General features: G+C 41.7%; 3 protein-coding genes across 3 annotated transcripts; 1 reads left to right on the top strand and 2 right to left on the bottom strand.

The window, feature by feature from the left end:
• Positions 1–1,137: 1,137 nt before the first annotated feature.
• Positions 1,138–13,509, bottom strand: LOC308592948 (olfactory receptor 5M5-like; the record flags this gene model as incomplete). Its single annotated transcript, XM_081205041.1, has 2 exons — positions 1,138–2,076; positions 12,586–13,509. 2 exons carry the CDS (start codon positions 13,507–13,509, stop codon positions 1,138–1,140), a joined length of 1,863 nt encoding a protein of 620 aa, XP_081061167.1.
• Positions 13,510–18,323: 4,814 nt separating this feature from the next.
• LOC308573038 (olfactory receptor 5M5-like) lies at positions 18,324–19,262 on the bottom strand (the record flags this gene model as incomplete). The annotated part of the gene is made up of 1 exon (XM_081169713.1): positions 18,324–19,262. The coding sequence occupies one exon, from the start codon at positions 19,260–19,262 to the stop codon at positions 18,324–18,326; it is 939 nt and encodes a 312-aa protein (XP_081025839.1).
• Positions 19,263–25,523: 6,261 nt separating this feature from the next.
• LOC308592941 (olfactory receptor 5M11-like) lies at positions 25,524–26,474 on the top strand (the record flags this gene model as incomplete). Its single annotated transcript, XM_081205025.1, has 1 exon — positions 25,524–26,474. The coding sequence occupies one exon, from the start codon at positions 25,524–25,526 to the stop codon at positions 26,472–26,474; it is 951 nt and encodes a 316-aa protein (XP_081061151.1).
• Positions 26,475–26,948: the final 474 nt, after the last annotated feature.

Below are 26,948 nucleotides of genomic sequence, written 5' to 3'. Positions count from 1 at the left end.
AGCTGTCTCTCCTTGAGGAGGTAAACCTATTCTTAGGCTGTACAACTCCAGATTCCATGACTTAAAGCCAGGGTGGTGACTTACCCATTGTTAATCTGATAAAAATAAAGAGGATGAAGTAGGACACAGGTTCACATAACATTTGCAGGTACTAATGTGTATAGATGCAAATCTGGAAATAATTACTACAATTGAAATACAATACATCTCCCCATAGTAGCAAAGACTGTGACCAGGTGGCATCTGTGTCTACTTAGACTGCAGTGCAAGAGCTAACCATTGATAGGCAACCTCAAGGCCTCTGCTGCTTTTTCTTCTTGATTGTTCATTATATACTAAGCATGTAATTGGTAGCCCTTCATATTTGAGGGCTGTCCTGGGATAACTCTTCAAATGGAGAACTGTTCTCTGCAAAGTAGAGAATGGCTATCCTACTGACTGCTTTGGCATTTTAAAAAATGTAAAAAAATTAAGATGCCTCGGAGATGAATTTTGTCTGAATTTGTAAGTGAACAAACCTAATCCACGTCTCCCAGAATAATACATAGATCAGAGTGTAATTTTCTTTCTGCTTCTCTGAGTTTCACAATACATTTCTTCATAGAAACAAAAACAGGAAAGAAATGTGTGTTTTAGGATAAAATATGCTTTAAAATGCACAACGTGAGATGAAAAAGGTATTTAAAATGCTCATTTTGGGATCAAATGATATTTATATACTGTATGTATTTTGTAATAAAAGTATGTGTATGTATTATATGCAAAAATTCTTTTGCACTTTTAAAAGTAAATATTGCAAATTAATCTGGAAATGGGATGGGATGGACTTCTGAACCAACATGTAGATATGACTGATGCATCTGTCCTTGGTAGAGGGGGCTGCAACAGGGAGGTGAACATTTTGTGAACTGCCCTGAGATCTTTTAATGAAGAGCAGTATATAAATCTAATAAATAAATAAATGATAAACATTGGTTTGGGAAGGTTTCTTCTACTTGCACCACCATTAGAACAAGCCCTTAAAATAGAAATACAGCAACAATAATAAACTGAAAGGCATAATGAATATTAGTAAACAGAATGAAAGTTGAATATCCTGTTCATTATTATATTGGTTTGTTATTCCATAATTGTCCTTTACAATGGCAGTGTCTTCCCAAGCAGTCTCCAAAATGCATCCTTAACCTCCTTGTTTCTCAGGCTGTAGATGAGGGGATTCAGCATGGGCATCACCACCGTGTAGAATAGCGAGGCCACTTTGTCTTGCTCTAGTGCGTACGTGGAGCTGGGTCTCAGATACATGAAGAAAATTGCCCCGTAGAATAAGCTGACAACCGTCAGATGGGATGTGCAGGTGGAAAAGGCCTTGCGCCTGCTCTCAGAAGAATGGATCTTCAAAATGGTGGCCAAGATACAGGCATAGGAGAGCAAGATGATTGCTGTCGTGCCGACGCAATTTATGCTAACCTGTGCAAATATCACTGTTTCATTGGTGTGCGTATCTGAACAAGAAAGCTGTAGCAGTGGGGGAATGTCGCAGTAATAATGGTTGATCACATTTGGCCCACAAAAGGACAGAGTGAAGGTAAACACTGTATGTAGAACTGCATAAGAATTGCCAAGGAAATAGGAACCAGCTACTAGCCACATGCACCTTTTCCCTGACATTATGATGGGGTAACGCAGTGGCTTGCAGATAGCCACATATCGGTCGTATGCCATCACTGCCAACAAGAGGCATTCAGAACTCCCACATATAACAAACATAAACATCTGAGTTGCACATCCAATGACCCCAATGCGTTTGTTCTCTGCCAAGAGAGTGACTAACATGTTGGGTGTGATGGCTGAGGAATAGTTGACATCCACAAAAGCCAAGTTACTGAGAAAGAAGTACATGGGGGTGTGGAGGCGAGGGTCTTTCCCGATGAGCAAGATCATCCCTATGTTCCCCACCAGGGTGACAATGTAGATCAGAAGGAACAGAAAGAAGAGGGGCAGTTTCAGCTCCATTCGGCTTGTGATTCCCAGGAGAATAAACTCAGTGGTGCTTGAATGATTCCACACAGACATGTTTTTTATTATAGATTAGCTGCTGGGACAGAAAGAAAGAAAAAGGCTGAGTATCTACTATCTATTTTGAGAGCGCGAAGAAGATGGGAGGAGGGGTCAGACAATTTCCATCTCCTTAATCCTGCCAGTTGCATATGGTCATTAGGAGCAAATGATGTGCAAGAGGGAGATTTGTGGAACTACACCCTTTTTAAATTCAGGAGGAGATATTTCAGAATTCCCTTCAAATTACAGAATGTTCTATTTTCAGGAGACGCCCATTTATTCAGGGGTAAGCCACACTAGACTCAATGTTATTTACTTCTGAGGCCTGTAAATATTTCATGTTTTATTTTACTTGGAGATAAAGTGCTACTATCACAGAGCCTAGGACTTGCCAATCAGAAGGTTGTCGGTTCGAATCCCCGCGATGGGGTGAGCTCCCGTTGCTTGGTCCCTGCTCCTGCCCACATAGCAGTTCGAAAGCATGTCAAAGTGCAAGTAGATAAATAGGTACCGCTCCGGCGGGAAGGTAAACGGTGTTTCCGTGGGCTGCTCTGGTTCGCCAGAAGCAGCTTAGTCATGCTGGCCACATGACCCAGAAACTGTACGCCGGCTCCCTCGGCCAATAAAGCGAGATGAGCGCCGCAACCCCAGAGTCAGTCATGACTGGACCTAATGGTCAGGGGTCCCTTTACCTTTTTAAAGTGCTACTAATTTTTAAAATCCTACACATTTTGCATGAAAACACCTTTTGAAGGTAGATTTTAACTTAGTGCCCTCCTGTAATCTTTTCCAAATGTGGAAACTCTGGTGCCTGTATAATGCTATCTTCCCTACCAAATTACTTCTCTCTTTGTTTTCAGTGAAAAAAACCTGATCCACTCACATATTCCTCAGAACACACAAATTGGCTCCCTTCCACCCACACGGAAGTTAATAGGAATTCCAATCTATGCAAGATATGTATTTGAGCATCCAAAAGCACAATCAGCTATGGATTGCAGCATTTTTAATTGTAGCAAATGAGCAAAATCCTAAACTCTCAGCACCATTCTGTCTACCACTAATATCTATTTTAAAGTACTCAATGAATTGCAGATGACAACAACAACAACAACCAGAGATTCCTAGGACTTGTCTCCTGAACACCATTTTCATACTTTAGTAGCTCACCTATGGAATGGAGCCTCAGCAGCATTCAGAGGGTTGAGCTTGGATGAGGAGCGCACAGAGTATTTATTCATTCTCTTGTGAGGATTCCCTATAGGCTCTCAATCACCTTTATGTCTCTTGCTGCAGAGCAGAGAAAGTCACACTAGGTGTGGATGGCTCAGGATTAGTCTATCTGCCTCCGAACTTGGGTGTCTGCAGCTGACTAAACTCATCAATTTCACCTGAGCCTTGGGAAAATTCCCCATGACATCGAGAGAGAGAGAGAGATTATAATGGTGCCATCACATCAGGGTCCAGACTTGCAAGGGGCCTAGAGTCTAAGCTTTTTTTAAAAAAAAATAAAAAGTACAGTGGTACCTCGGTTTTTTAATGTCTCTGTTGACAAACATTTCAGTTTACGAATGCCATAAACCCAGAAGTAAATGCTTCAGTTTTCGAACACACCTCAGAAGTTGAACATGCCACGCAGCCTCCGCTGACTACAAGATCCAGAGGCCTAGCTGTCGGCTGTTGAGTCCTCGGTTTTTGAACATTTCAGAACTCGAACGGTCTTCCAGAACGGATTATGTTCAAAAACCGAGGTACCACTGTAAATACCAAGACCTTCTAGAATGTACATGCAACTTTCTAAGCAATTTCTATGAAATAAGTCACCAGGCTGCTCCTGCCTTTCAATGTTTTTAATCCATGTGTGCAGTCAGAGCTGTGATTGATGAATGAGTTATTTGGACACCAAGCTCTACAGCAGTGTTTCCCAAACTTGGCTCTCCAGCTGTTTTTTGACTACAATTCCCATCATCCCTGACCACTGGTCCTGCTAGCTAGGGATGATGGGAGATGTAGCCCAACAACAGCTGGAGACCCAAGTTTGGGAAACACTGCTCTATAGGAATTCTGGTAGTCCAAAATGGCTGCTGTTTTCTACTCCCCATTGGTGCACTTTGCTTTCCTGGTTCTGTCTCATTGTTTAAACCACAGAATCTCCAAAGTTTTCTCGGAATCTTAAAAGGGGGCTGCTGGATTGCTGCTCTGAATCATTATAAAGCAGCATCTCTTTTTAATTTAAATGTTATAATACTCAGCAATATAAAAAAAATATGTTCAAACCATTCATTGTATGTACAAAAAAATCACAGATAGCACTTAGGACCAAACATTCCTACCTAGCCTTGTCTTGTTTCAAAATAGAACGACAAGTCACATTTTATAATATATTTATTGCAGCCATTTATTAGGACTGTGCACAGACTCACACAAACTCTGAAACTGTACCAGGGCCTTAATCTAGATTCCCTGGATTTGGCAGACCTGCCAAAGGGTCATCCACCCAAAATCTGGTCCCTGATCAATTAAAGGCAGCGGTGCCAGCTCCTGGGGGCTGAGCCCTTTTGCCCTCCCTATATTTTGGGAGAGGGGGCTTCCTCCAATGTCCAAAAAGTGCAGAGGTAGAGCATGTAGATGAGTGTTGCACAACTCCAGCGGTTGACTCATTCTCCTCCTGCTGCTGTTGCAGAGGGGAAGAAGGGTTGAAGCAGCCTCCCATCAGTGGTGGTACCAAGAGGAAGTGGATAAGAAGGCACCAGCCACTGAAGCAGCATGGTCACCATGTTTGGTTCCACCCTGACCTCTTGACATCACACGTATGTCACCCATGCAACACTGGCCTTGCAAGCTGGTGCCTCTGATTCAGGGGCAGGGCTACTTAGGGAGGGCTGTCTTTAAGGGGGTGCAAGGGGTATGGGGCACCCAGGCATCTAATTCTGGGGGGCACCAAATGTATGCCTACTGTATACTGGTCTCTCTTGATTGGCAGCAGTGAAAAGGTTGTTATAGGTGAGCATTTCCCCCCTCCCAAAAAAAGTTCAATAACTTTGAGCTCACCCTCCCCCACAAGGTCAACAACTTTGGCTCCCCCCTCCCAAAAAAAGCTCAATAAAGGTTACTTTGGGGGAGACTAAACTAGATTTGGGGGCGCTGGGTGGATCTTTGCACCCTGGTGGCGCATATGCTAAAGATGGCCCTGTACTTAGGGTTTTTAAAAACCTAAGTAAACATATGGTTGGGCGGGGGGGGGGGGATAAGCTGCATCTCTTTCCCCCCTCTCCTGACTGAATGAAAGGTCCTGCATGTTTGTGAGTGCAAAATGCAGGGTTGAATCCTGCACTTACCATCTGATAAGCAAAACATTCCATTGAGCTCAGTGTTGCTCGTTCACAAGCACCTGCCCTTAAGAGAAACTCCTTGGGAAGGAGCAATACCATGCAGGGTTGAATTCTGCACTTACCAGTTGGTAAGAAGAGGATTCCATCATGCAAAGAAGCATGATTACATGGCACATGTTTATCTCAGCAGCTCATTTGGAGATATCCCTAAGGATCAAAACTCCTACAGGCGGAATATGAGGCAGAATGCTAGAGGGACAGATACACACATAAAGAGCTTGGAAGCAGTCAGGGGGACCCATTCAGAGTGCATAAAAGAACAAGGAAATGAACACTCTGGTAGGTTGGGCAGCTGGCTACTTTAACCAAGAACTAAATCAGCATTGTTCTACAAGGGGATAATTTCCATGTTTAAAAAAATGTGTATCCTGTTGTGAATGAAGAACACTGGAGGAGAGCATATTTTTATCCATGAGATGGGGAAGCAATCAATGCAGAAGTGCCTCAGCATGGTTAGTGGTGGCAAAAAATGGACACTGTCACATTCTTCAGCCACAACTTTGCTCACCTTTCTTCCAGGAAGGGTGAATTTTACCTCTCTGCAGGAAGAGTGACAAGTGCAAAGTATCGCTTAGTTCATAACTATATTTCTTCTGGCACTTTGGGAGTGAATGTGCATTTCTTTATATGAGATCTTAGTATTTAACATCTTCGTATATGTAGATAGATACATTTTTAATGTATAGATACAGAGAGATACATCCTTCAGACATTGAGCAGCGGACGGTGGAATAGCAACCCTTATGGTGAGAAATGGGATTTGTCCAGGAAATAAGAATAGAAGTATGATATATATGGAGATGGAAGAACCAGTCTGTTTTTCATTTGTGTCATCCATAAATCTGTTCCATAGGTCCTCATTAATCAGCCATTTCTTTTTAAAAAAAACTCCACACAAAAATGCATTTATATATGTGTTGGTGTGTATTTTTATATGTATTCTCTCTCTCTCTCTCTCTCTCTCTCTCTCTCTCTGTGTGTGTGTGTGTGTGCGCGCGCGCGTGCGTGCGTGCGTGTTTCTAAATGTACTTTGATACATTCGATACATTGCAGAGAGCAGTGTTGCAAAATTCAGAGAAGTGCAAAAATTATCCAGTCTAAGAAATTCAGAGCAAGTCACAAAAGACGAAATTCCCCAAGCATCCCCTAACAATATGGCCGAGGATCTACTTGCCTAGAGATTCTTCATAAAAGTGTCAGGTGTGTTATGATTCAAGCAAAAACCTGATTGGGAGGTGGCGTTCATGTGTTATCAGCTTTGTTAGAAAGGCAGTTTGAAAAAGCTGCCCTGCGGGCAAGAATAAGGTGCTGCTACGGACCATTTCACACTTTATGTAGCAGCACGTCCAGTTTTGTCACCTGTGCACTCAAAAGGTTGCTGCAACCAATTTAGTCTCTTCAGTGTACCTGTATGACCATGATGGTTGGTGGGGAGGAGGGGTGGCGCTTACATGACCTCTCAACACTGACATCAGTGCAGCTTACTGGGAAGGAGAGGTTACCAAGATATAAATCCTCCAACAGGAGTATCAGATTGGCTTCATAGCTGTGTTTGTACCACACCAACCTCCCCACCACCTCACCTCTCCCAGTAACCCACAGCAACACCAGTCACAGAAGGTTAGGCAAGTGCTACCACTCCTCCACCCTGATCACTTTTGCTGTATGGTGTATTTACATTTGAATATTTCCCTGCTGTGTACAATGGATATATTACACACCTTATTCTAAGGAGAAAATACAGAAATGTATCAAAATGGGCCGCATTTCTATTGCCTTCCTGACCCCAAATGACAAAAAAACCTATAAGGAGACAGAGTTTAAGCTACCCGTCATAGGGTTTATCTGGTAAGAAAGTCAAGAAATGCTTTCTGAACCCAGGCAAACTCTTAGGATTGGTGTGGTGGTGGTTATGCAGATCAGAAACACATAACGTATCTCAAACAATAATTTCAGGTGGCGGTGACATTGTGATTGCATGACAATGTTTATCACATCAGAACTGAAAACGGAACACCTACAGGAACAAGGCAGTATTTTTTTATACCAGAAAAAATTATCATCCACATATGCTGAGATAACACTACTGTATGTTTTCTGCCTGCCAGAGATAAGTGAAATTCTCCCCTGATTTAATCATGCCCTGTTTAACCAGATGATCTGATGCGGAATAAATGGCAGATGCCAATCACACCGTGACCACAGTGAAGGAGTTCATTCTGTTTGGACTCACCGACCGCTCGGACCTACAAGTCCCCCTCTTTGTCATCTTCCTCCTGATCTACGTTATCACTGTGATGGGGAATCTTGGGATTATCCTTCTAATCCGGACTGATAGCCACCTCCATAACCCCATGTACTTCTTCCTCAGCCACTTGGCTTTTGTTGACCTCTGCTATTCCTCTGTCATTGCCCCTAAGATGCTGGCAAACTTCTTAGCAGCTAAGAAAACCATCTCGTACTATTCATGCGCAGCACAGTTGGTCTGCTTCCTTACTTTCATGATCACAGAGTGCTTTCTCCTGGCGGTGATGGCATATGACCGTTACGTGGCCATCTGCAATCCACTGCTTTATCGGATCATCATGTCCCAGAGAGTCTGCATCCAGCTGGCAGCTGGCCCTTATGCATACAGCTTCTGTGTTGCCTTGTTCCACACCATAGTTACATTTCGTTTGTCTTTCTGCTCTGCTAATGTGATCAACCATTTCTACTGTGATGACCTTCCACTGTTAGCCCTTTCTTGCTCTGACACCAGCACCAAGCAGATACTGATCTACGCTTTTGCTGGTTTTGATATGCTGTGCTCCCTTCTCATTGTTCTCATCTCTTATACGTTTATCCTCTCAGCCATTCTGAGAATCAGCTCTGCTCAGGGACGACTCAAAGCCTTCTCCACGTGTGCTTCTCACTTGACTGCTGTCACCATCTTCTATGGCACTCTGATCTTTATGTATTTGCAACCTAGTACAAACCACTCTCTAGCAACGGATAAAATAGCTTCCGTTTTCTACACACTGGTGATTCCTATGCTCAATCCTCTGATCTATAGCCTGAGAAACAAGGAGGTGAAAGATGCTCTGAAGAGAACAACAGAGAGAATTGTTGTTGTCCGCTGATGGATATTTAGGACATTCTTCCTAATGTATTTTATTCAAGCCAAGAATGGAATGTGTTGTGTGTATGCTTGGAGTGGCCAAAAGGAGGTGATGCTAGAAAGCAACACAGGAGATAAGACGGAAGAGCCTCAATGTAGGGATGGATAGATAAATCAATCTCTTTCTGGTCCATGTCACTTCCACATGTGCTCACTCAAAATGTCATTTAATTCCCTTTCCCCATTAATTTGCTAATATATTTCTTCTTGAAAATCTGCGAGAAAATGTTCAGTCAAATGTGTGCCTCTAAATATATTTTATCTTAAAGTGTACATTTTAATACATTTCGATCATTTCTTTTGAAATGAAATCCATTTCAATAAGGGTTTAGGCCCAGTTCTGACACAGAAACTGCTTTGGTTACCCTGGATTATGACTTCTGTCAGGAGAGAGACAGGGGAATTGTGTCCCTGTCAGTTGTCCTTCACCTCTCAGTGGCTTTCAATACCTTTGACCATGGTATACTTCTGGAGCAGCTGTCCGAGTTAGGGGTGAGTAGCACCATTTTGCAGTGGTTCTGGTACTACTTGGATGGTCGTTTCCAGAGAGGTCCAGAGGATGGCAACACAAGAACAGGCCTTTTCTTCAGTGGCTCCCTTTTGTGGCATGCTCTCCCCAGGGAGGCCCGCCTGGCATCTTCATTACATATCTTTAGGCGACAAGCGAAAACATTCCTCTACAACCAGACCTTTGACTGATTAACATCCTGTGACCTTTTAAATGTGCTTTTAGAAGTGGGGTTATTGGTTTGGGATTATTATTATTATTATTATTATTATTATTATTATTATTATTATGTATTTTGTGTTCCCACTTTGTATTTTTATGTTTTGAACCACTGTGATCTTTGGATAAAGGGCAGTGTACAGATTTATTTATTTATTTTATTGAATTTATATACCACCCTATACCCAAAGGTCTCAGGGCAGTTCACATAACAAAATCAGAATATAAAACCACGAAATATATAAATATATACAGTGGAGCTATATTGACTCCACTGGTGAATTCATCAGTGTACCATCAGTGTATATCTCATGGCAATGGCATAGCTGGTACTCTGTCAAATCCTACAGTTATTTAGTTGGTGGGTCTCTTTTGGCAATGTATTTATTTTTGAAAAGTATATTATTTTAAAAAGATTAATCAATTCTAAATCACCACATTTTTGGTTGAATCTCCTCCTGCTCGATTAAATGCCTTAGACCAAGGACTCAAGCCATATAAATCATTCAGTTATTGCCAACTTGAGCCCAGTCTTAGGCTGGTAAACTATCATCTGGAGCTGAAGGTCTCAGTAACATAAAGGCAAAAGCCACACGTCTCCAATAATAGTATTCATTCAGAAACGTAATTCAGTTTCCAGAATTTCCCTCCCTTTTCTTAGGCATTCCTTGATATCCTTCTTTCATTCTGGAAGCTCTTCCTTAATAACTTATAGGAGTTCACGATGATCAGCTGAGCCCAGTAAAATCGGAAACAACAATAGGTTTACTGGTTGCAAAAATAAATCATGTGACCAGACATAACATATGTAGCATTTCCATTTAAAAATCCATTTATTTGTTTATAGAATTATTTCTATACCATCCTATCATGGACTACAGTGGTACCTCGGGTTGCATACGCTTCATGTTACATACGCTTCAGGTTACAGACTCCGCTAACCCAGAAATAGTACCTTGGGTTAAGAACTTTGCTTCAGAATGAGAACAGAAATCGTCCAGAGGCGGCACAGTGGCAGCAGGAGGCCCCATTAGCTAAAGTGGTGCTTCAGGTTAAGAACAGTTTCAGGTTAAGAACAGACCGCCAGAACAAATTAAGTTCTTAAGCCGAGGTACCACTGTATATCAAGATGGAAATCTTCAGAAAGCTTGGAGAGGTTGTCCTTAGTATTGTGTTTGGGAAAGCTTTGTGCCTGACTTGTTTTATCTTTGCAAAAGTCCACCTTAAGGGTTTCTGTAATCTCTTTCTGGTTAGTCCACTGCCAGCAAGAGATAATCCAAGGAAGTGTACACTATGAAAATGCATTTCCCATTTCCTGGAGATTTTTCTGGAGATTTCCATCTTCAAGTGATGCTTTTATCTTTGAATGTAGGATGTGGGATTTTATTAGCCACGTAGTGCCCTTTGCATACGCAGGATCCAATTCTAAAAGGCAATCTGTGTGAAGATTCTGTTTTCATGTACAGATCATCCTTATTGTAATGAGGCATTTCTCTCCATCAGGAATTTGACATCTAAAGTAACCAGCTGCTTTTCAGTTATGTCAAATGGATTAAAATTTGGAAAATAAAAAGGGGAGTCATGAAAATGTAAAATAATAACTTTAAGAGACTAGAGGAGATATTAAATACAGTTGCAGTAGAGAGCTCAATTTCCCTGGAAAGAAAGTTAGTAGAGACTGTAGCATATTTAGGATATATGGTTTTATTTACACAAGTATATAACCTGTGCATAGGATGGAAAGGTTCAAAGCTAAGAATAAGAATAAGAATAAGAATAAGAATAATAAATTTATTTATACCCTGCCCATCTGGCTGGGTTTCCCCAGCCACTCTGGGTGGCTCCCAACAGAATATTAAAAACAGAATAAAACATCAAACATTAAAAACTTCCCTAAACAGGGCTGCCTTCAGATGTCTTCTAAAAGTCAGATAGTTGTTTATTTCCCTGACATCTGATGGTAGGGCATTCCAAAGGGTGGGTGCTACTACCAAGAAGGCCCTCTATCTGGTTCCCTGTAACTTGGCTTCTTGCAGTGAGGGAACCACCAGAAGGCCCTCGATGCTGGACCTCAGTGTCCGGGCTGAACGATAGAGGTGGAGAAGCTCCTTCAGGTATACTGGGCCGAAGCCATTTAGGGCTTTAAAGGTCACCACCAACACTTTGAATTGTGCTCGGAAACGTACTGGGAGCCAATGTAGGTCTTTCAGGACCAGTGTTATATGGTCTCGGTGGCCACTCCCAGTCACCAGTCTAGCTGCCGCATTCTGGATTAGTTATAGTTTCCGGGTCACCTTCAAAGGTAGCCCCACATGGAGCGCATTGCAGTAGTCCAAGCGAGAGATAACTAGAGCATGCACCACTCTGGCGAGACAATCTGTGGGCAGGTAGGATCTCAGCCTACGTACCAGATGGAGCTGGTAGAAAGATTTTGCCTCCCCATTAGGTTCCCAGGAAGCCATAACTTTGGGTCCAGCACAGAGCAAGGCAAGCCTCAGTGTCTCCAGCTTCACCAACCAACATTAATTCCCCTAGCCTATTGTGCTCCTTCCTTGGATTGGATGGCATCCAGCCAGGTGAGAAGGGGAAAGTCTATCTGCTCCTGGACACATCTTCATTTGTCACTATGGCAACATATCTTTTCTTAGCAAAAATTTTGCAATGCTTATAAGGCCAGCCAAGGCCATTACCTTAAAAAAGTAACTAGTTTGACTGGTTCACCAGGTTTCCTCTTGTAGATTCTAACCTCACAAAGAATGGCAGGTCTGAGAAGGACCAACTAATATCACCAAAACTGACCCCCAAAACAATAACAATACATTTACCTCAAAGTTGTAATAAATGTTGAGTACAGTGCTGCATCCTGATGGCTCCACAACTGATAAAGAAGAAAACCTGAGAAGAAAACTGAAAATTCCCAAGAAGGATAAATCAAAGAACGGGTGAATTTGAGAATTAAATGCTGGTGATTCCTTAGGATTTTGAGGTACTAAGCTAAACTTTGGTCATATTGTCAGTATCTTCTGGAGATAAAAACCAATAACTAAATGGGAATTAGAAATTTTGTAAAGGACCGAAGAAACCAAACAGCAATATGCAATAATACATCTAGCATATAATAAACTTCACACATTCATAAGCTTTAAAATTTAATTTCCCTTCTACTTGGACATACTGTGGAGACAACCTCCTTATTTCTTCATTTTTTGGTTCATAGCAAGTGAATGAATAGACATCTAATGCAATAATACTTTCCTCTGCATTAATCTCTTCAGGGCACCTTTGACCTCCTTGTTCCTTAGGCTGTAGATCAATGGATTCAGCATGGGAATCACCACCACATAGAACACAGAAACTATTTTCCCCTGTTCTAGGGACACACTAGAAGGACGCCTGATGTACATGACAAAGAGTGTCCCATAATAGATAGTGACAGCTGTCAGGTGGAAGCCACATGTGGAGAAAGCTTTGTATCTCGCCCCAGCATTTTTAATTTTCAGGATAGTGAAGAGAATGAAAACGTAGGAGATTAGAATAACAATGAGGGAGCTGATGAGGTTAAAACTGGCAGAGAGTAACATCAAGGTCAGTTTGACGTGGGTGTCAGAGCAGGACAGTTTCATGAGAGGTGGGTCAGCACAGTAAAAGTGGTTGATGACATGGGAGCCACAGAAGGTCAGGCGGAAGGTGAATATGGTCTGTATCGTGGCATCTAGGAAAGCATATGCAGAGGGAACTGCCACCAGCCACATGCAAACCTTCCGGGACATTTTTGTGGTATAGAGCAGTGGGTTGCAGATGGCAACATACCTATCATATGCCATGACGGCCAGGATGAAGGATTCAGTGAGACTCAGTGCAATGAAGAGGTCACACTGTATCACACATCCAGTGAGGGAAATGACTTGGTAGTCTGCTACTAAATTTGCCAACATCCGAGGTGTGACATTGGAGGAATAACAAATGTCCACAAAGGATAAGCTGCTGAGAAAGAAGTACATGGGAGTGTGGAGTTGCGAATCCATCCTGATTAATGTGATCATTCCCAGATTCAACAGCAGGGTCATAATATAAACAAATAAAAACAGCATGAAGAATGGAAACTTCAGTTCTCTACGATCGGTGAACCCCAAAAGAATGAAGTCATACATCATTGTCTGATTACTATCAGCCATCTACACATGTATGATGTCTTCTGAGAAGAAAAAAGAACATACACACAAAGTGAATGCAGACTCATTATTGGATGTACTGGTGAAACAATACTCATCTCTGGTTTTATTCTGTTGTCTCAAACCTCTTTTATGATTGCGTGTAAATTGGGGAAGGAACTTGGGGTCCTATTTTTTAATGCCCCCACCTTTTAACACACAATAAAACTAGCTTGAAGACAACACATTTTGTTTTCTAATAGAACTGGTGCTATCAAAATCTCAGGGAATGCAAGATAGAAAGACAGAATGTATTTTCACACATGCACATAAACAAGCTGATACACTTTGGAAAGGAGAGAATAAGAACATAAGAAGTACTTTGTTGGTCACCTTGATGGATGACCTGTGCGGAGAGGAGGACAGGGAGACTACGACCTTGCTCCTACTTCTCAATCTCTTGTTGACTTTTGATACTATCGACCATGGCATCCTCCTGGACCAACTCTGGGGAATGGGAATTGGGGACACTCTATTACTGTACACTGGTTCCAATCCTACTTTCAGGACTGAGTCCAGAGAGTAGCATTAGGAGAGTGCTTTTCAGTCCCCTTGCAGCTATGTCATGGGGTTCTGCTCTGTTATCCCCAGTACTATCAATATCTACACATAGCCATTGGGAGCAGTCATTCAATGTTTCAGGATGAGGGCCATCAGTATGCTGCTGACACTCACCTCTGTTTCTCCATAACATTGGAATCAGGAGAAGCTGTGCAGTCTCTTGGCCATTGCCTGGGATGCAGTGGTGAAATGGATAAGGAAAAACAAACTGATCTTGAATCCTGGCAAGACAGAGGCACTGTGAATGAGCCAGTGTGGTGTAGTGGTTAAGAGTGGTGGGCTCGTAATCTGGTGAACCGGGTTCACGTCCCCGCTCCTCCACTTGCAGCTGCTGGGTGACCTTGGGCTAGTCACACTTCTCTGAAGTCTCTCAGCCTCACTCACCTCATAGAGTGTTTGTTGTGGGGGAGGAAGGGACAGGAGAATGTTAGCCGCTTTGAGACTCCTTTGGGCAGTGATAAAGCGGGATATCAAATCCAAACTCTTCTTCTTCTTCTTCTTCTTCTTCTTCTTCTTCTTCTTCTTCTGCTTCTGCTTCTGCTTCTGCTTCTGCTTCTGCTTCTGCTTCTGCTTCTTCTGTCTGACAAATTGTTCAGTTGCCTACCCTGGATGGGTTTGCACTCCCCCTGAAGGAGCAGGTTTGTCATTTGGGGTGCTCAGTTCCTTTTACCAACTGCAACTGTTTCAATTGCTATGACCATCCCTGGACCAGGAAAGCCTTGCCACAGTAGTTCATGCATTGGGTTACTGGACTCTGTGTGGGGCTTCTCTTGTGCCTGATCCAGAAGTTGCAGTTGGTGCAGAATGCTGTAGCACAAGTGCTGACAGGAGTGCAACCTTGTCAGCAGATAAAGCTGCAGGAAAACCATGGCAGCCATTTTGAAATTTGCCAGTTTCCATGTCCTCATAAGGAGTAACTTTGCCAGCAGATTGCATCTAGCCCAAAATTATAATTAAAAAGGCATAAATGCTTCTGAATGAATTGGCAAGCCTGCAAAGCACTTCACACCGAGGCAATCTGTTTCCTCAAAGTGTTGAATGGGGGAGGAATGAATCTTATCATTGGTGAATACACATCTAGTTGCAACTGATTTGGAAATGAATGTGACCAATGCACAACTGGAGTCTTAGTCAACATACTATGCTATAGAAATAAAACTCTCAGAGCCAAAGGGACATTTGGCTAAATTCCTGGATAGATATTAGATGTTTCACACCTGAATATAGTTAATGGATGCTGGTAAAACCTACCTCAATGAGAGAAGAGGCAGTCCCACAGATTCCTGATAGCAGTAGCAGCTGCGTGAAACAGAAAACTTTATAGTCACCTGTGAGTCAAGGGACAGAATCTCTTCTGTTTCTCTTGTTGTTTTCTAGAGCCTTGAGAGTAAAAATTACTGCACTCCATAGGATACTTAGTGGCTGCTGTTGACAATGAACATGTGTTCCTGTTTAATTGACTATTGCATCTATTGAACTAGTATAATTTAGTAGTTAATTTGTTGGCTGAAGATATTAGACTTCCTGTTCTCTTTTACCATTGACTATGTCATTATTTCAGTTCATCACTCATGGAAAATGAATGAAATGTGAAATAAAATAAAATGTGAAAGTTTGGTAATAATACCAGGAATAATTGCAGAAGAGATATCCAGTATTTAAAATAAGGGCTAGTGTAATCATTTATATTAATTGTGAACTCATTCTGAGATTATCAACCCTTATGTAGCTAAAAGGAATCATCCATGCCCAAGAGAGAATTATTGGCAGCCTTGGGGTAACTCCATGATTTGCAGAAGTACAAAAAATGAAAACAAAAACAAAAATCAGGGGAAGAAGGGACACAAATGTAGCCCAGGAAAGAATATGTTCAATGGACACAGGATGCAGAATCCTTTTAGTGATTAGGTTGACATAAATTCAGTTGGAGCCTGTCCTTTAATGTTTTAATTCATGGTCTTGTATATCTGACTGGATTGGCATTTTTGTTAGAGGAATTCCTTTTGTTGATGTTGTTCCAGTCATTTCTTCAATGCATATGCCAAGTACTGCAGCCTTCATTGCACCCCAGAGAATATGAGGTTCGACATTGGGAGAGGCATTGTCAGCAAAGTAATTTCTTATAGCCATTTGGATTGCCTCTGGAATATCTTGTGGTTCATCAGGAATGTATGCAACCACCATATCGAGTCAGAGATAATGGGGTCCTGTATTTGTAAAGAGGCCTTAAAGTGATCAGATAGAGTCATGGGTTCTATGTTCAATAAAATCAAAATTAGGGAGACAGAGATTAAAAAGAAAAATCATTCCTGAATAAGAATGAAATTTCAGAGATAAATATGTGTGATAGCTCGCTCCCTGATTTATATGACACCATCCTTTTTTAAGATTGTAGCTGTTTTAGAGTGGGAATATACATTTATTTCCAGAATAGCTGCCAAGCGACACATTGGGAAGTCTATCCAAATGCTTACTACAGATAGCATTCAAATTGCCTGCAAAAATAGTTTTGAAGGTAACACTCAGGTCCCATTTACAAATGCTTGCTATGCGAAAATTCACTTTTCTGAACAAAATGAATTAGTATCCATTCCTCACTATATGCACTACAGATTGCATACTCAAGAGTGCATTAGAATTTTCCCAGTAGGAATCAGTGAAAATCATTGACTTGTTATGCAAACAATTGCCTAACAAATGATTTCCATTGTGTTCATAAAACAGGACCAGTGTTTAAACCGATGCAAATAAGAGTGAGGGTACCTAGTATTCCAGCCAGACACAGAACCCTTCCCCGTAGGTCCTGAAAATTAAAAGAGTTGGACAGTGGTTCCCAATTGGCAGTCCGCAGGCCCAGGGGGTCCATGTAACCCACCCAGGGGGTCCGTGGCACCATTCACATAACAAAAACTACCATAAAGATATCACGATTTTCAAAAGTAGGGATCTGTGGCTTGGCTTTTGAAAAATACGGGGTCCATAGTACTTAGCTAACTGGGAAACATGAGATTAGGACCTGGTTTTAGCAACACCTCTGGACTGCTTATTACCTGGAGCTATATAATGTTTGCTAAGGTATGAGTAGGATAAGAGGCTACTGCTTGTAGCTGCATCATGTGTCTCCTGGATAAAGAAACAATAAAGGACTTCTGCCTTCTAATGTACTCAGAGTTCCTCCATTGCTTGATTACATCATCTAAGCCTTGTACCTTCAGTGAAACACTATAGACATCAGCCATGACAAAAGAGGAATCTCATAATGATATACAGGCCCAGGGCAATCACTAAAATCTAATGTGTGTATTCTATAACAAATTCCACATCCCCCAAATTCCCCACCCCAACTATTCCCTCCCGCTCCAGCCCCTGTCATGCCTAAACAAGCATCCTCAGAAAGACTAAGGAACTTGTGGTGCAAACAAATGGTTTTCTGGCTTTCAAATGGTTTGTGGATGGGGCGGAGGGAAACACTACATCCACATGAATATAAGGAGCATTCTTTTCATTGTAGAATCCAATCAACCAATAGTAACATTAATACCACCTCACATTAACACCACAAGATTAATTTCTTGGAGAGCCAAATAAAGAATAGTATATATACAACCAAAATGAGAGGTAACACCGATAGGATAAAGATACTCATTTCTTCATTGTAGTTGATGGTCTCATGAAGTTGGGGGCTCATGGAGAAAAAGACACGAGGCTAGGCTTTGGGCTTCCGTGTTTCTTTGCAGATGTAAGAAGGATACCATACCTGATGCTGACTCCAAGTTTCTCCTTTTTCCCAGGAAATTCACAATTTGAGGATGAAAATGTAAGTCAGAAGTTTCAGAAGAGGCTGCAAGGAGCATTTCCCCTACCCATTAGGTACCGTTGCAGTGTGTAAGCAATACATCCACCCAAACACCCTGTTTCAATTTTGAAGAACTGGTGGATCTGAAAATTAGATGCTGGTGATGAGTGAGAGATACTATTTTGTATTTGGGCCGTACTGTCAATATTTTATGGAGATCGAAACCAACAACCAAAATTGAATTGGAAAAGTGGGGAGGGAAGGAAGAAACCAGACAGCAAGGTGCAAGAACTCATCTACCACATATTAAATACCATACATTCATAAGCTGTAAAAATTCATATTCCCTCTTCTTCACCATATGGTGGACACATCTTCCTCATGGATCATTTCATTTTATAACTAGTGAATGAATAGACATTTAATGCAATAACACTTTCCTCTGCAATAATCTCTTCAGGGCACCCTTCACCTCCTTGTTCCTTAGGCTGTAGATCAACGGATTCAGCATAGGGATCACCACGGCATAAAACACAGAGACTATTTTGCCCTGTTCTAGGGACATGCTGGAAGGACGTCTGATGTACATGACAAAGAGCGTCCCATAGAAAAGGGTGACAGCCGTCAGGTGGGAGCCACATGTGGAGAAAGCTTTGTACCTCGCTCCGGTATTGCGAATTTTCAGAATAGTGAAGAGGATGAAGGTGTAGGAAGTCAGAATAACAGCTAGGGAACTGATGAGGTTGAAACTGGCAGAAAGTAACATCAGGGTCAATTTGATATGGGTGTCAGAGCAGGACAGTTTCATGAGAGGTGGGTCAGCACAGTAAAAGTGGTTGATGACATGGGAGCCACAGAAGGTCAAGCGGAAGGTGAATATGGTCTGTATCATGGCATCTAGGAAAGCATATGCAGAGGGAACTGCGACCAGCCACATGCAGACCTTTGGTGTCATCTTTGTGGTATAGAGTAGTGGGTTGCAGATGGCTACATACCTATCATATGCCATGATGGCCAGGATGAAGGACTCCGTAAGCACCAGTGCAATGAAGAGATAACACTGTATCAGACATCCAGTAAAAGAAATGACTTTATAGTCTGCTACAAAATTGGCCAGCATCCGAGGTGTGACATTGGAGGAATAGCAGAGGTCTACAAAGGACAGGCTGCTGAGGAAGAAGTACATGGGAGTGTGGAGTTGGGAGTCCATCCTGATTAATGTGATCATCCCCACATTCCCCAGAAGGGTGATAATGTAAACGACTGAAAACAGCATGAAGAGAGGAAGCTGCAGCTCTCTACGATTTGTGACACCCAAAAGAATGAAGTCAAATACAATTGTGTTATTTTGTTCAGCCATCTACACATTTATAATGTCTTCTGAAAACGAAAGGAACATACATGCAAAGAATGTGAAATCAGACTTATTATTTGATGTGCTGGTGAAGCAATATTCTTCCCTAGTTTTATTCTGTGGTCTCAAACCTCTACTGTTTTTGTGTGTGATTCAAGGGGGTGGGTCCTTTTTATCTCCATTGTTTTAACACACAACTAGCTTGAAGACAACATACAATTGTTGCATAATAGACTTTGTGCTACCTGAATGAAAGGGGAATGAATAATAGAAACATAGTTAAAATGCACACATGCACAAACTTATAAATTTGGAAAAGGTTAGTATTATATGAGGGGGGAGACAGAGAATAAGAACACAAAAAGCACCATCTAGTTCAGTATTTTCTTTCTCACACCTGCCAAACAGATGCATTTAGAATGTGACAAAAAAAAGTGTGTGAATGCTATTCTGCCTTTTTTAGCTTCAACATCTGATCATCAGAGGTATCCATATTCTCATGGGTAAAGTAGGGACCTTGAAGTGCTTTTTGGTGTACTGGTGATCCAGATATTATCAGACCTTATATGTATGGAAAAGATAGAGCTATAGGTCTCTTTTCTATATACAGTGGACCCCCTGGATATGAATTTAATTTGTTCTGGGGGTCCGTGTGCACCCCCAAAAAATCCGTAACCAGAGGTGCTGCTTCTGCACATGCGCGCAGCATGATAGAGCGCTTCTGTGCATGTGTGCACAGCGAAACCCAGAAGAATACTTCCAAGTTTGCCACATTCATAACCTGAAAGTTACATATCCAGAGAGGTACATAACCCAAGGTTCCACCGTACAGAAGAAAGAGGTGGTTACATTGACTCACCATATTTTTGGGGGGGTATAGCTAAAGTAAATGTCAAAAAAGAACCTGAAAACATACACAACCATAGCACTCCACTCAATATTCCAGAGTCAGCTTGTCAATAGCTCCAAAATAGATGAAGGGGGAGAAATGAAAACAAGATCGAATGAAAGCAAATGTAAAGTGATTCACATAATGGGGCAAAATATCAACAACTGACATATACAGGAAAGGGATCTGCTGATTGTGACGATGGCATAGTGTCTTGTGATCATGGTAGAAAGAATTTAGAAGGGTAGCTGCATTTGGAATACTATCTACTGCTCTGGCCGCACAGTATTGTTGATCTGGAAAAGGTGCAGAAAATGCCAGTAAAATGATCACGGGATTGGCAAACCTTTCCTTTAAAAAGTAAGGTGTTCGGACATCATAGAAAACAGAGAAGAGTGGTGGTGGTTAAAGTTAATAAAAATATGCATACTGTGGAGATGGTGAACAGAGACAAGTTCCTAATGTTGTTGTTTAAATAATAATGCTAGTACCCAGGGTCATCCAATGAATGTGATTGGCAAGCGATTCAGGACAGTGACTGCCTTTGAGGAATTCAAAGGCAGTTTCAGTGGGAGATTCATTCATTTGTTCGTTCGTTCATTGAATTTATATACTGCCCTATACACAGAGGTCTCAGGACGGTTCACAAAAAAAGAAGATTAGACATGTTTGTAATTTTCAGACCAACTACTCATAAAACCCCAGATGAGGTTGATTATTTTTTACCCACCTCCAAACTGTAAAGCTGCAGGGAAAACCACAGCAGCTGTTCTAAAATTTGACAGGTTCTGTGCCCTCTTTAGCAGATGACTTTTCCTGCAAATCTCATCCATTCCTACCCTAAAATAATAATTAAAAGGTATATTTTTTCTGACTGATTCACCAACTCTACAAACTACTTCAGACTGAGGTCTGTTGTTTTCCCACAGTTCTGAACTGGGATCCAAACTAAATCTTGCTGTTCGTGGACATCTAGCTGCAGCTACTTCAGAAACAGATAGGACCACTGCACAGTGGCAGTCTTTCTCAACACACCATTCTATAAATAGAGCCCAGTGGAAGATAGGTTGAATGCCTCAATTGATATAAGATGTCCCACACCCAAATATGGGCAATGGATGCTGGTAAAACCTACCTCAATGAGGAAAGAGGCAATCCCACAGACTCCCAAGAGCACCGGCAGCTGAATGAAGCAGAAGGCTTTATATTCATCTATGAGCCCAGGGAGATTGTCTCTGAAATGGTTCTTCTGCTCCACTTGTTGTCCTCTAGAGCCCTGAGAGTAAAATTACTGCTCTCCATCGGATTCCTGGGAGCTGTTGTTGACAATGAAAATGTGCCCCCTTTCCTGTTTAATTATACTATAGTGGTATGACCTTTTGAACTAATATTAATCAGAAGATCAGAGATTCCATCCTGGAACGTGCAGGAGCCATGATGCTTTTGAAGGGTTTCACTGCTGTCTCTGAGCTTTCATACCTTATTTCTTGAAAAAGCAACTCTGTAGCCCTCCAAAAATGAAAGTTATATGACAAAATGTACAGTGAGTGTGGTGTGGCTACATTGTATATATATTTTTTCCTACTGAAGAATGTCCCCTGTTGCCATTAGACAGCAATGGGATCAGTGTGTGTGTGTGTGTGTGTGTGTGTGTGTGTGTGTGTGTGTAAAACCAATATTGTGTGATTTCCAGAATCAAAAGCAACACAACATGCAGTAGCTGATTTTCCATAATAAGCATAACTTTGTTGGGGGTAGCCATATCTCTTTTGCTGTTTCTGGCTACGCTCCCCATGGCAGCCATTTTGTCTTATGCCATAACATTTGTTTATTGACCAGTGCCTCTAGCACTCTCAACATTTGAAATGTACCCATTGGTTCAAAAAGGCTGGCAACCCCTGTACCACATAATGTGTAGATTTGTTTTGAATTGGGGATGAGGAGCCAGAAGTGGAGTCTTGTGCCATATCCCTAGGACCTACATCAAATAACCAGATGGTACAAATGATATCTGAGTGGCTATGGACCACAATGTTAACCATAACCGCAGTACTGCACAACTAGGAGATAGAAAGCTAAGGTGAACATGAGCCTACATTCTTCCCAAGCTTGCTAATAAAAAAACAAATAAAATAGAGATGGTTTATATTGTTATATGCTCCCTACTTCCTCACATGGTTAGAGATTCCAAGTGGAAGCATTTACCTGAGTTTGGGAGATGAGACCACTGAAAACTTACGGCTTTTTGTAAAAAATTAAAAACTTTTTAAAAATGTATGTGTGGAAATAAGCAAATAGAACATAGCTGGAGGCAGACAGCTTTCGTCCTTCTAGCAGGGCAGCATTTCATTTCAGATCACCAGAGACAGTTGCAACGCAAATGAACTTCTAGAGCTCAAAGGTGAGTTTCTGCTTCTCTGTCCTGTGTTTCCCATTCCCCATCTTCTGTTCCAAAAATGCTCCTATTGCCATCATACCCCAAAAGAAGACTCAGGGTACAATACTAAAGTGGGGGAATGTTATATTTATTAAAATATGAAAATAACAATAAGAGGATCTGCAATAACCAAATAGAAAATTGAACTGATCAACCAAATCAAATAATCCAAGCAGGAAAGTTCCTCATTGATGGAGAGATCATATCCCTTCTTGCTCCTGGGCATATCATCAGGTACAAGCTATGACCCCACAGCAAATAGTGAAGTAACACTTCCTCCTTGCTCCCAGGGCCTTGGGTTTTTGAGCCAAACAATGTATCACAGCCCACTGGTTTGACGTTCTCCCTAGTACACATGCTACATGACACCCACAATAACCCACAAACCAATTGCAATGGAGGTTGACCAAGGAGTGCATTTAACCATAATGCCTTGCATAATACCTCAGGAATTTACTCAACAGATCTTAATTCCACTTTGCTGCCTAGACTACAGGCGAGATTCAACCAAATGAGGAACTCCACTCCAAACAAGGAATTCCCAGGAGAGTAAAGTAGGTGAAAAAGAGGCCAAATCCCAGGCCAATTAGGTGCTCTACCAAGAACTCCTACTCAGTCCCTTCAACAAGCATTTGGCAAAGTTCACACTTTACAAAGGCAGGAAGGGTGTGTACCACACAGTTTGGGACAGTTTAGGGAGGAATTTCTGGTATGTGACCGTAATAAATTGATGATTAATTGATTGATTGATTGATTGATTGATTGATTGAGTCATTCATTCATTCAGTTTGGGGAGGAGCTGGTTTATAAGCTGGGCCATCCCCACAGTTCACCACAGCTGGGGAAGAAGAAAACCCAACCTGAGTCTTCTTTTGTGTGGGAGCTAGGGTATGGCAAACTTGCCCCCACCCTAGAGCGGGTGTATGATTGTTCCATCAAACACAAACACCTGCCCCCAAGTGATAATTCTCTCCATTCAAAACATCCCTAGGTAATGAGGAACTATTTCCCAGCCATGCCAAGCCATTAGCTCAAATGCTGTTTAATGAAGGTATGGCCATGCCTGGATTCCTAACAATTATGCTTCTATCTCCATACCATGAAGAAACTGTGTTTGCTCCCTATTTAAGGAGAGACGCCACAGACCCTCCTCCCAAGACCCTGGAAGAACCTGAATGCTGTCTGTGTCAGCAAGTAAGGAGCAGAGAGATGGCGGGGCAGCAAATCCATCTCCACATCACTATCTGGCAGCCCTGCCAACCTGGAGGCTTGTGTTTTGTTAAATTGGAAATATTAATTTCCATTGTATTTTTGCTTGCTTAACTTACAATAGAATTGTATAGTTGTGTATTGGTCCTGTTTATATGATCCTTGTATTTTTTGCTTTTCTCTGCTTATTTTTATTACTTTGTTTCCCCCCTGTGGGATTGAAAGCATTCAACAAAGAGCACCCTATAGATAAATGTAAATAAATAAAGAAAACAAATAATTAAATGCCTCTACAACTGTATGACAGTTGTAGAAAGAGTATGGATTTCACTCGCTCAAAACCCCACAGGAATCACAAACATAAATATGCTTTTCTATTCTCAGCAACTCTGGGGGAAAGAAATTCTCAGAGTATCCTTAATTGACTTCCAAGGCTGTGCTAAAGTAATGATTGTGTCATATCTTTGGGGATCCATGCTAGTTGGGAAGTTCAGGAAAATGTTAGTGGTCACATGTTGTAGAGCTAAGGATGACAGTATAAAACTGTTCTTCTGCCTAGCTCCAGTGTCAGTGCTCTGGACAGCGCCAGATTTAGGACAGTTTCCTTGCACAGGGTGCTGAGCCCAGGGGGCACAAAATTGAGAAGATCCGTCATTGAGAAGATTCATTTGGGGGCCCCAAATTCCGGCTTCACTCAGGGTGCCATACTACGAAAGATTACCAAAATCTGCCCCTGCTCTGGACTCTGGGTGGAAATGTCTCCAACATTTCCTGAACTGGTAGGCTGAACATAGCTGTAAAAAGTATTCATTATTTGTCCCAGAAACAGTGAATATTTGTAATTCTATACAGCACTGAACCTATGGGGGTGGGGTTGTTCCAATCTACAGAATGGCAAGACCGTGCTTGCAAAATAATCCTGTGATTAGGGTAGCTACTCATTTGTCATCAAGAAAGAGGGCATGGGTTGGCATGTAATTAGCACATCCTAATTTATATGTATAGGTGCAAATGTTGAAAGAATTACCATATGATAATTTAAGGAGAAATGCAATATATCTCACCCTAATGAGGAAGTATGTGACTGGGTGACCTTTGTTTATGCTCATTCTACAGTCCAGGGGCTAAATGCTGATGAGCAACTTCAAGGCTTCTGCTATCACTTCTTATGGCTCTTTATCTTAAAACTGGACTTGGACCAGACAGCCCTTCAAACAGAAGATGTCTTCAGATTGAGGACTGTCATCCGGCAGCACTTCAAAGAGTGAACCATCCTGTGAAAAGTCAGGCACATGGCACCTGACCCAGTGATTATGGCATAAACTTACACGCGGAATTCCTACTTTCCTCTATTCTTTCAATGGGAATTATCTGGGGCTTGTCTGTGCCTAGATGGGCTTGAAGGGTAGACGGGGAAAAGACTGGGAAAGATCCTGCTTGGGATCTTTCCTGCAGAATCCAATTGCACAGTATGTTCTAGGCCAGCCTTCAGCAGCATGTTTTCATGTTTATTCTTCCATAGATATTCTACTCAATTGTCATGGCCTTCAGCTAGAACAATAAACTTATTGATGATGATGATGTTCTTATCTCCTGCAAGGGAAGTATATTGTGCCAGCGTCTGGCTGAAGGAAGGAAGAAACATAAACTGGGTTGTTTTGTCTTTCAGGAAAAGCACTTAGACTGCCTGCATTTCAATTCTTGTATCTCAAAAGGCAAAATGCATAGCAGAATGGTGAAGGGAAATAATACATCAGGATCTGAATTTATTCTATTGGGATTTGCAGAGTATCCTAAACTGCAGCTTCCACTCTCGGTTTTGTTCCTGCTGGTCTATATTATTACTGTTGTGGGAAATCTGGGGACAATCACAGTAATCAAGATGGATTCTCAACTCCACACTCCCATGTACTTCTTCCTCAGCAGCTTGTCCTTTATAGACTTTTGCTATTCCTCCAATGTCACACCTCGGATGTTGGCAAATTTAGTTACAGGCCACAAATACATTTCTTTTACTGGATGCTTGATACAGTGTTATCTCTTCATTGCTCTGGGTCTCACAGAATCCTTCATCCTGGCCGTCATGGCATATGATCGGTATGCAGCTATCTGCAATCCACTGACATATACCACAAAGATGACACCAAAGGTTTGCATGTGGCTGGTGGCTGTTCCCTCTGCATATGCTTTCCTAGATGCCATGATACAGACCATATTCACCTTCCGCCTGACCTTCTGTGGCTCCCATGTCATCAACCACTTTTACTGTGCTGACCCACCTCTCATGAAACTGTCCTGCTCTGACACCCATATCAAACAGACCCTTATGCTACTTTCTGCCAGTTTCAACCTCATCAGCTCCCTCGTTGTTATTCTAATCTCCTACATTTTCATTCTCTCTACGATCCTGAGGATACCCTCTGTTGAGGGTAGGTACAAAGCTTTCTCCACATGCGGCTTCCACCTGATGGCGGTCACCCTCTTTTATGGGACAGTTTTCGTCATGTATATCAGGCGTCCTTCTAGCCTGTCCCCAGAACGGGGCAAAATAGTGTCTTTGTTTTATGCTGTGGTGATTCCCATGCTGAATCCACTGATCTATAGCCTAAGGAACAAGGAGGTCAAGGGTGCCATGAAGAGACTGGTAGGGAAGTATTTTACTAATATACACCGTAAACGATAATGTCCATTAATTCCTTATTTAAAGCTTAATATCCACTATTATTTATTTCCATAAATAGTGTGAAGTCTGTGCTTATATCAAGAACTGTTGTGAGTGTTGTGTGTTTCTGTTCTGCTTATAATGCCAAAGGCATTAGGCAACAAGTAACCATGTTGCTCAACTACTGCAGCAGAATGGCTCTTGATCATTTTTGATCAGAGCTAGTTTCAGATTAAATTAATATTGCAGTTTACAGCACCTGCACTTGCTGATACTTCTAAAATGGGAAGCTGGCTTGCTCTTACATTGTACATTTATATAGTCTAAAGACAGAAGTGGACATTGCAAATGAAATGGGACTGCTACTGAAAAATAGCAGCCTAGTGCACTGTTGTTCAAATTAGAGCTGCCCATCCCATTATTATCTCTGATTTTAAGGACATGTGTTGTATAGACTGGTCATTATGATTTTGGAGCTGTGTGTAGCTATTCAAA

This window comes from Podarcis bocagei, assembly GCF_964188305.1.
Source record: "Podarcis bocagei genome assembly, chromosome: 1".
Lineage (NCBI taxonomy): Eukaryota > Metazoa > Chordata > Lepidosauria > Squamata > Lacertidae > Podarcis > Podarcis bocagei.
The sequence above is the reverse complement of the archived record's forward strand: the minus strand, read 5'-3'. Positions and strand labels throughout refer to the sequence as shown.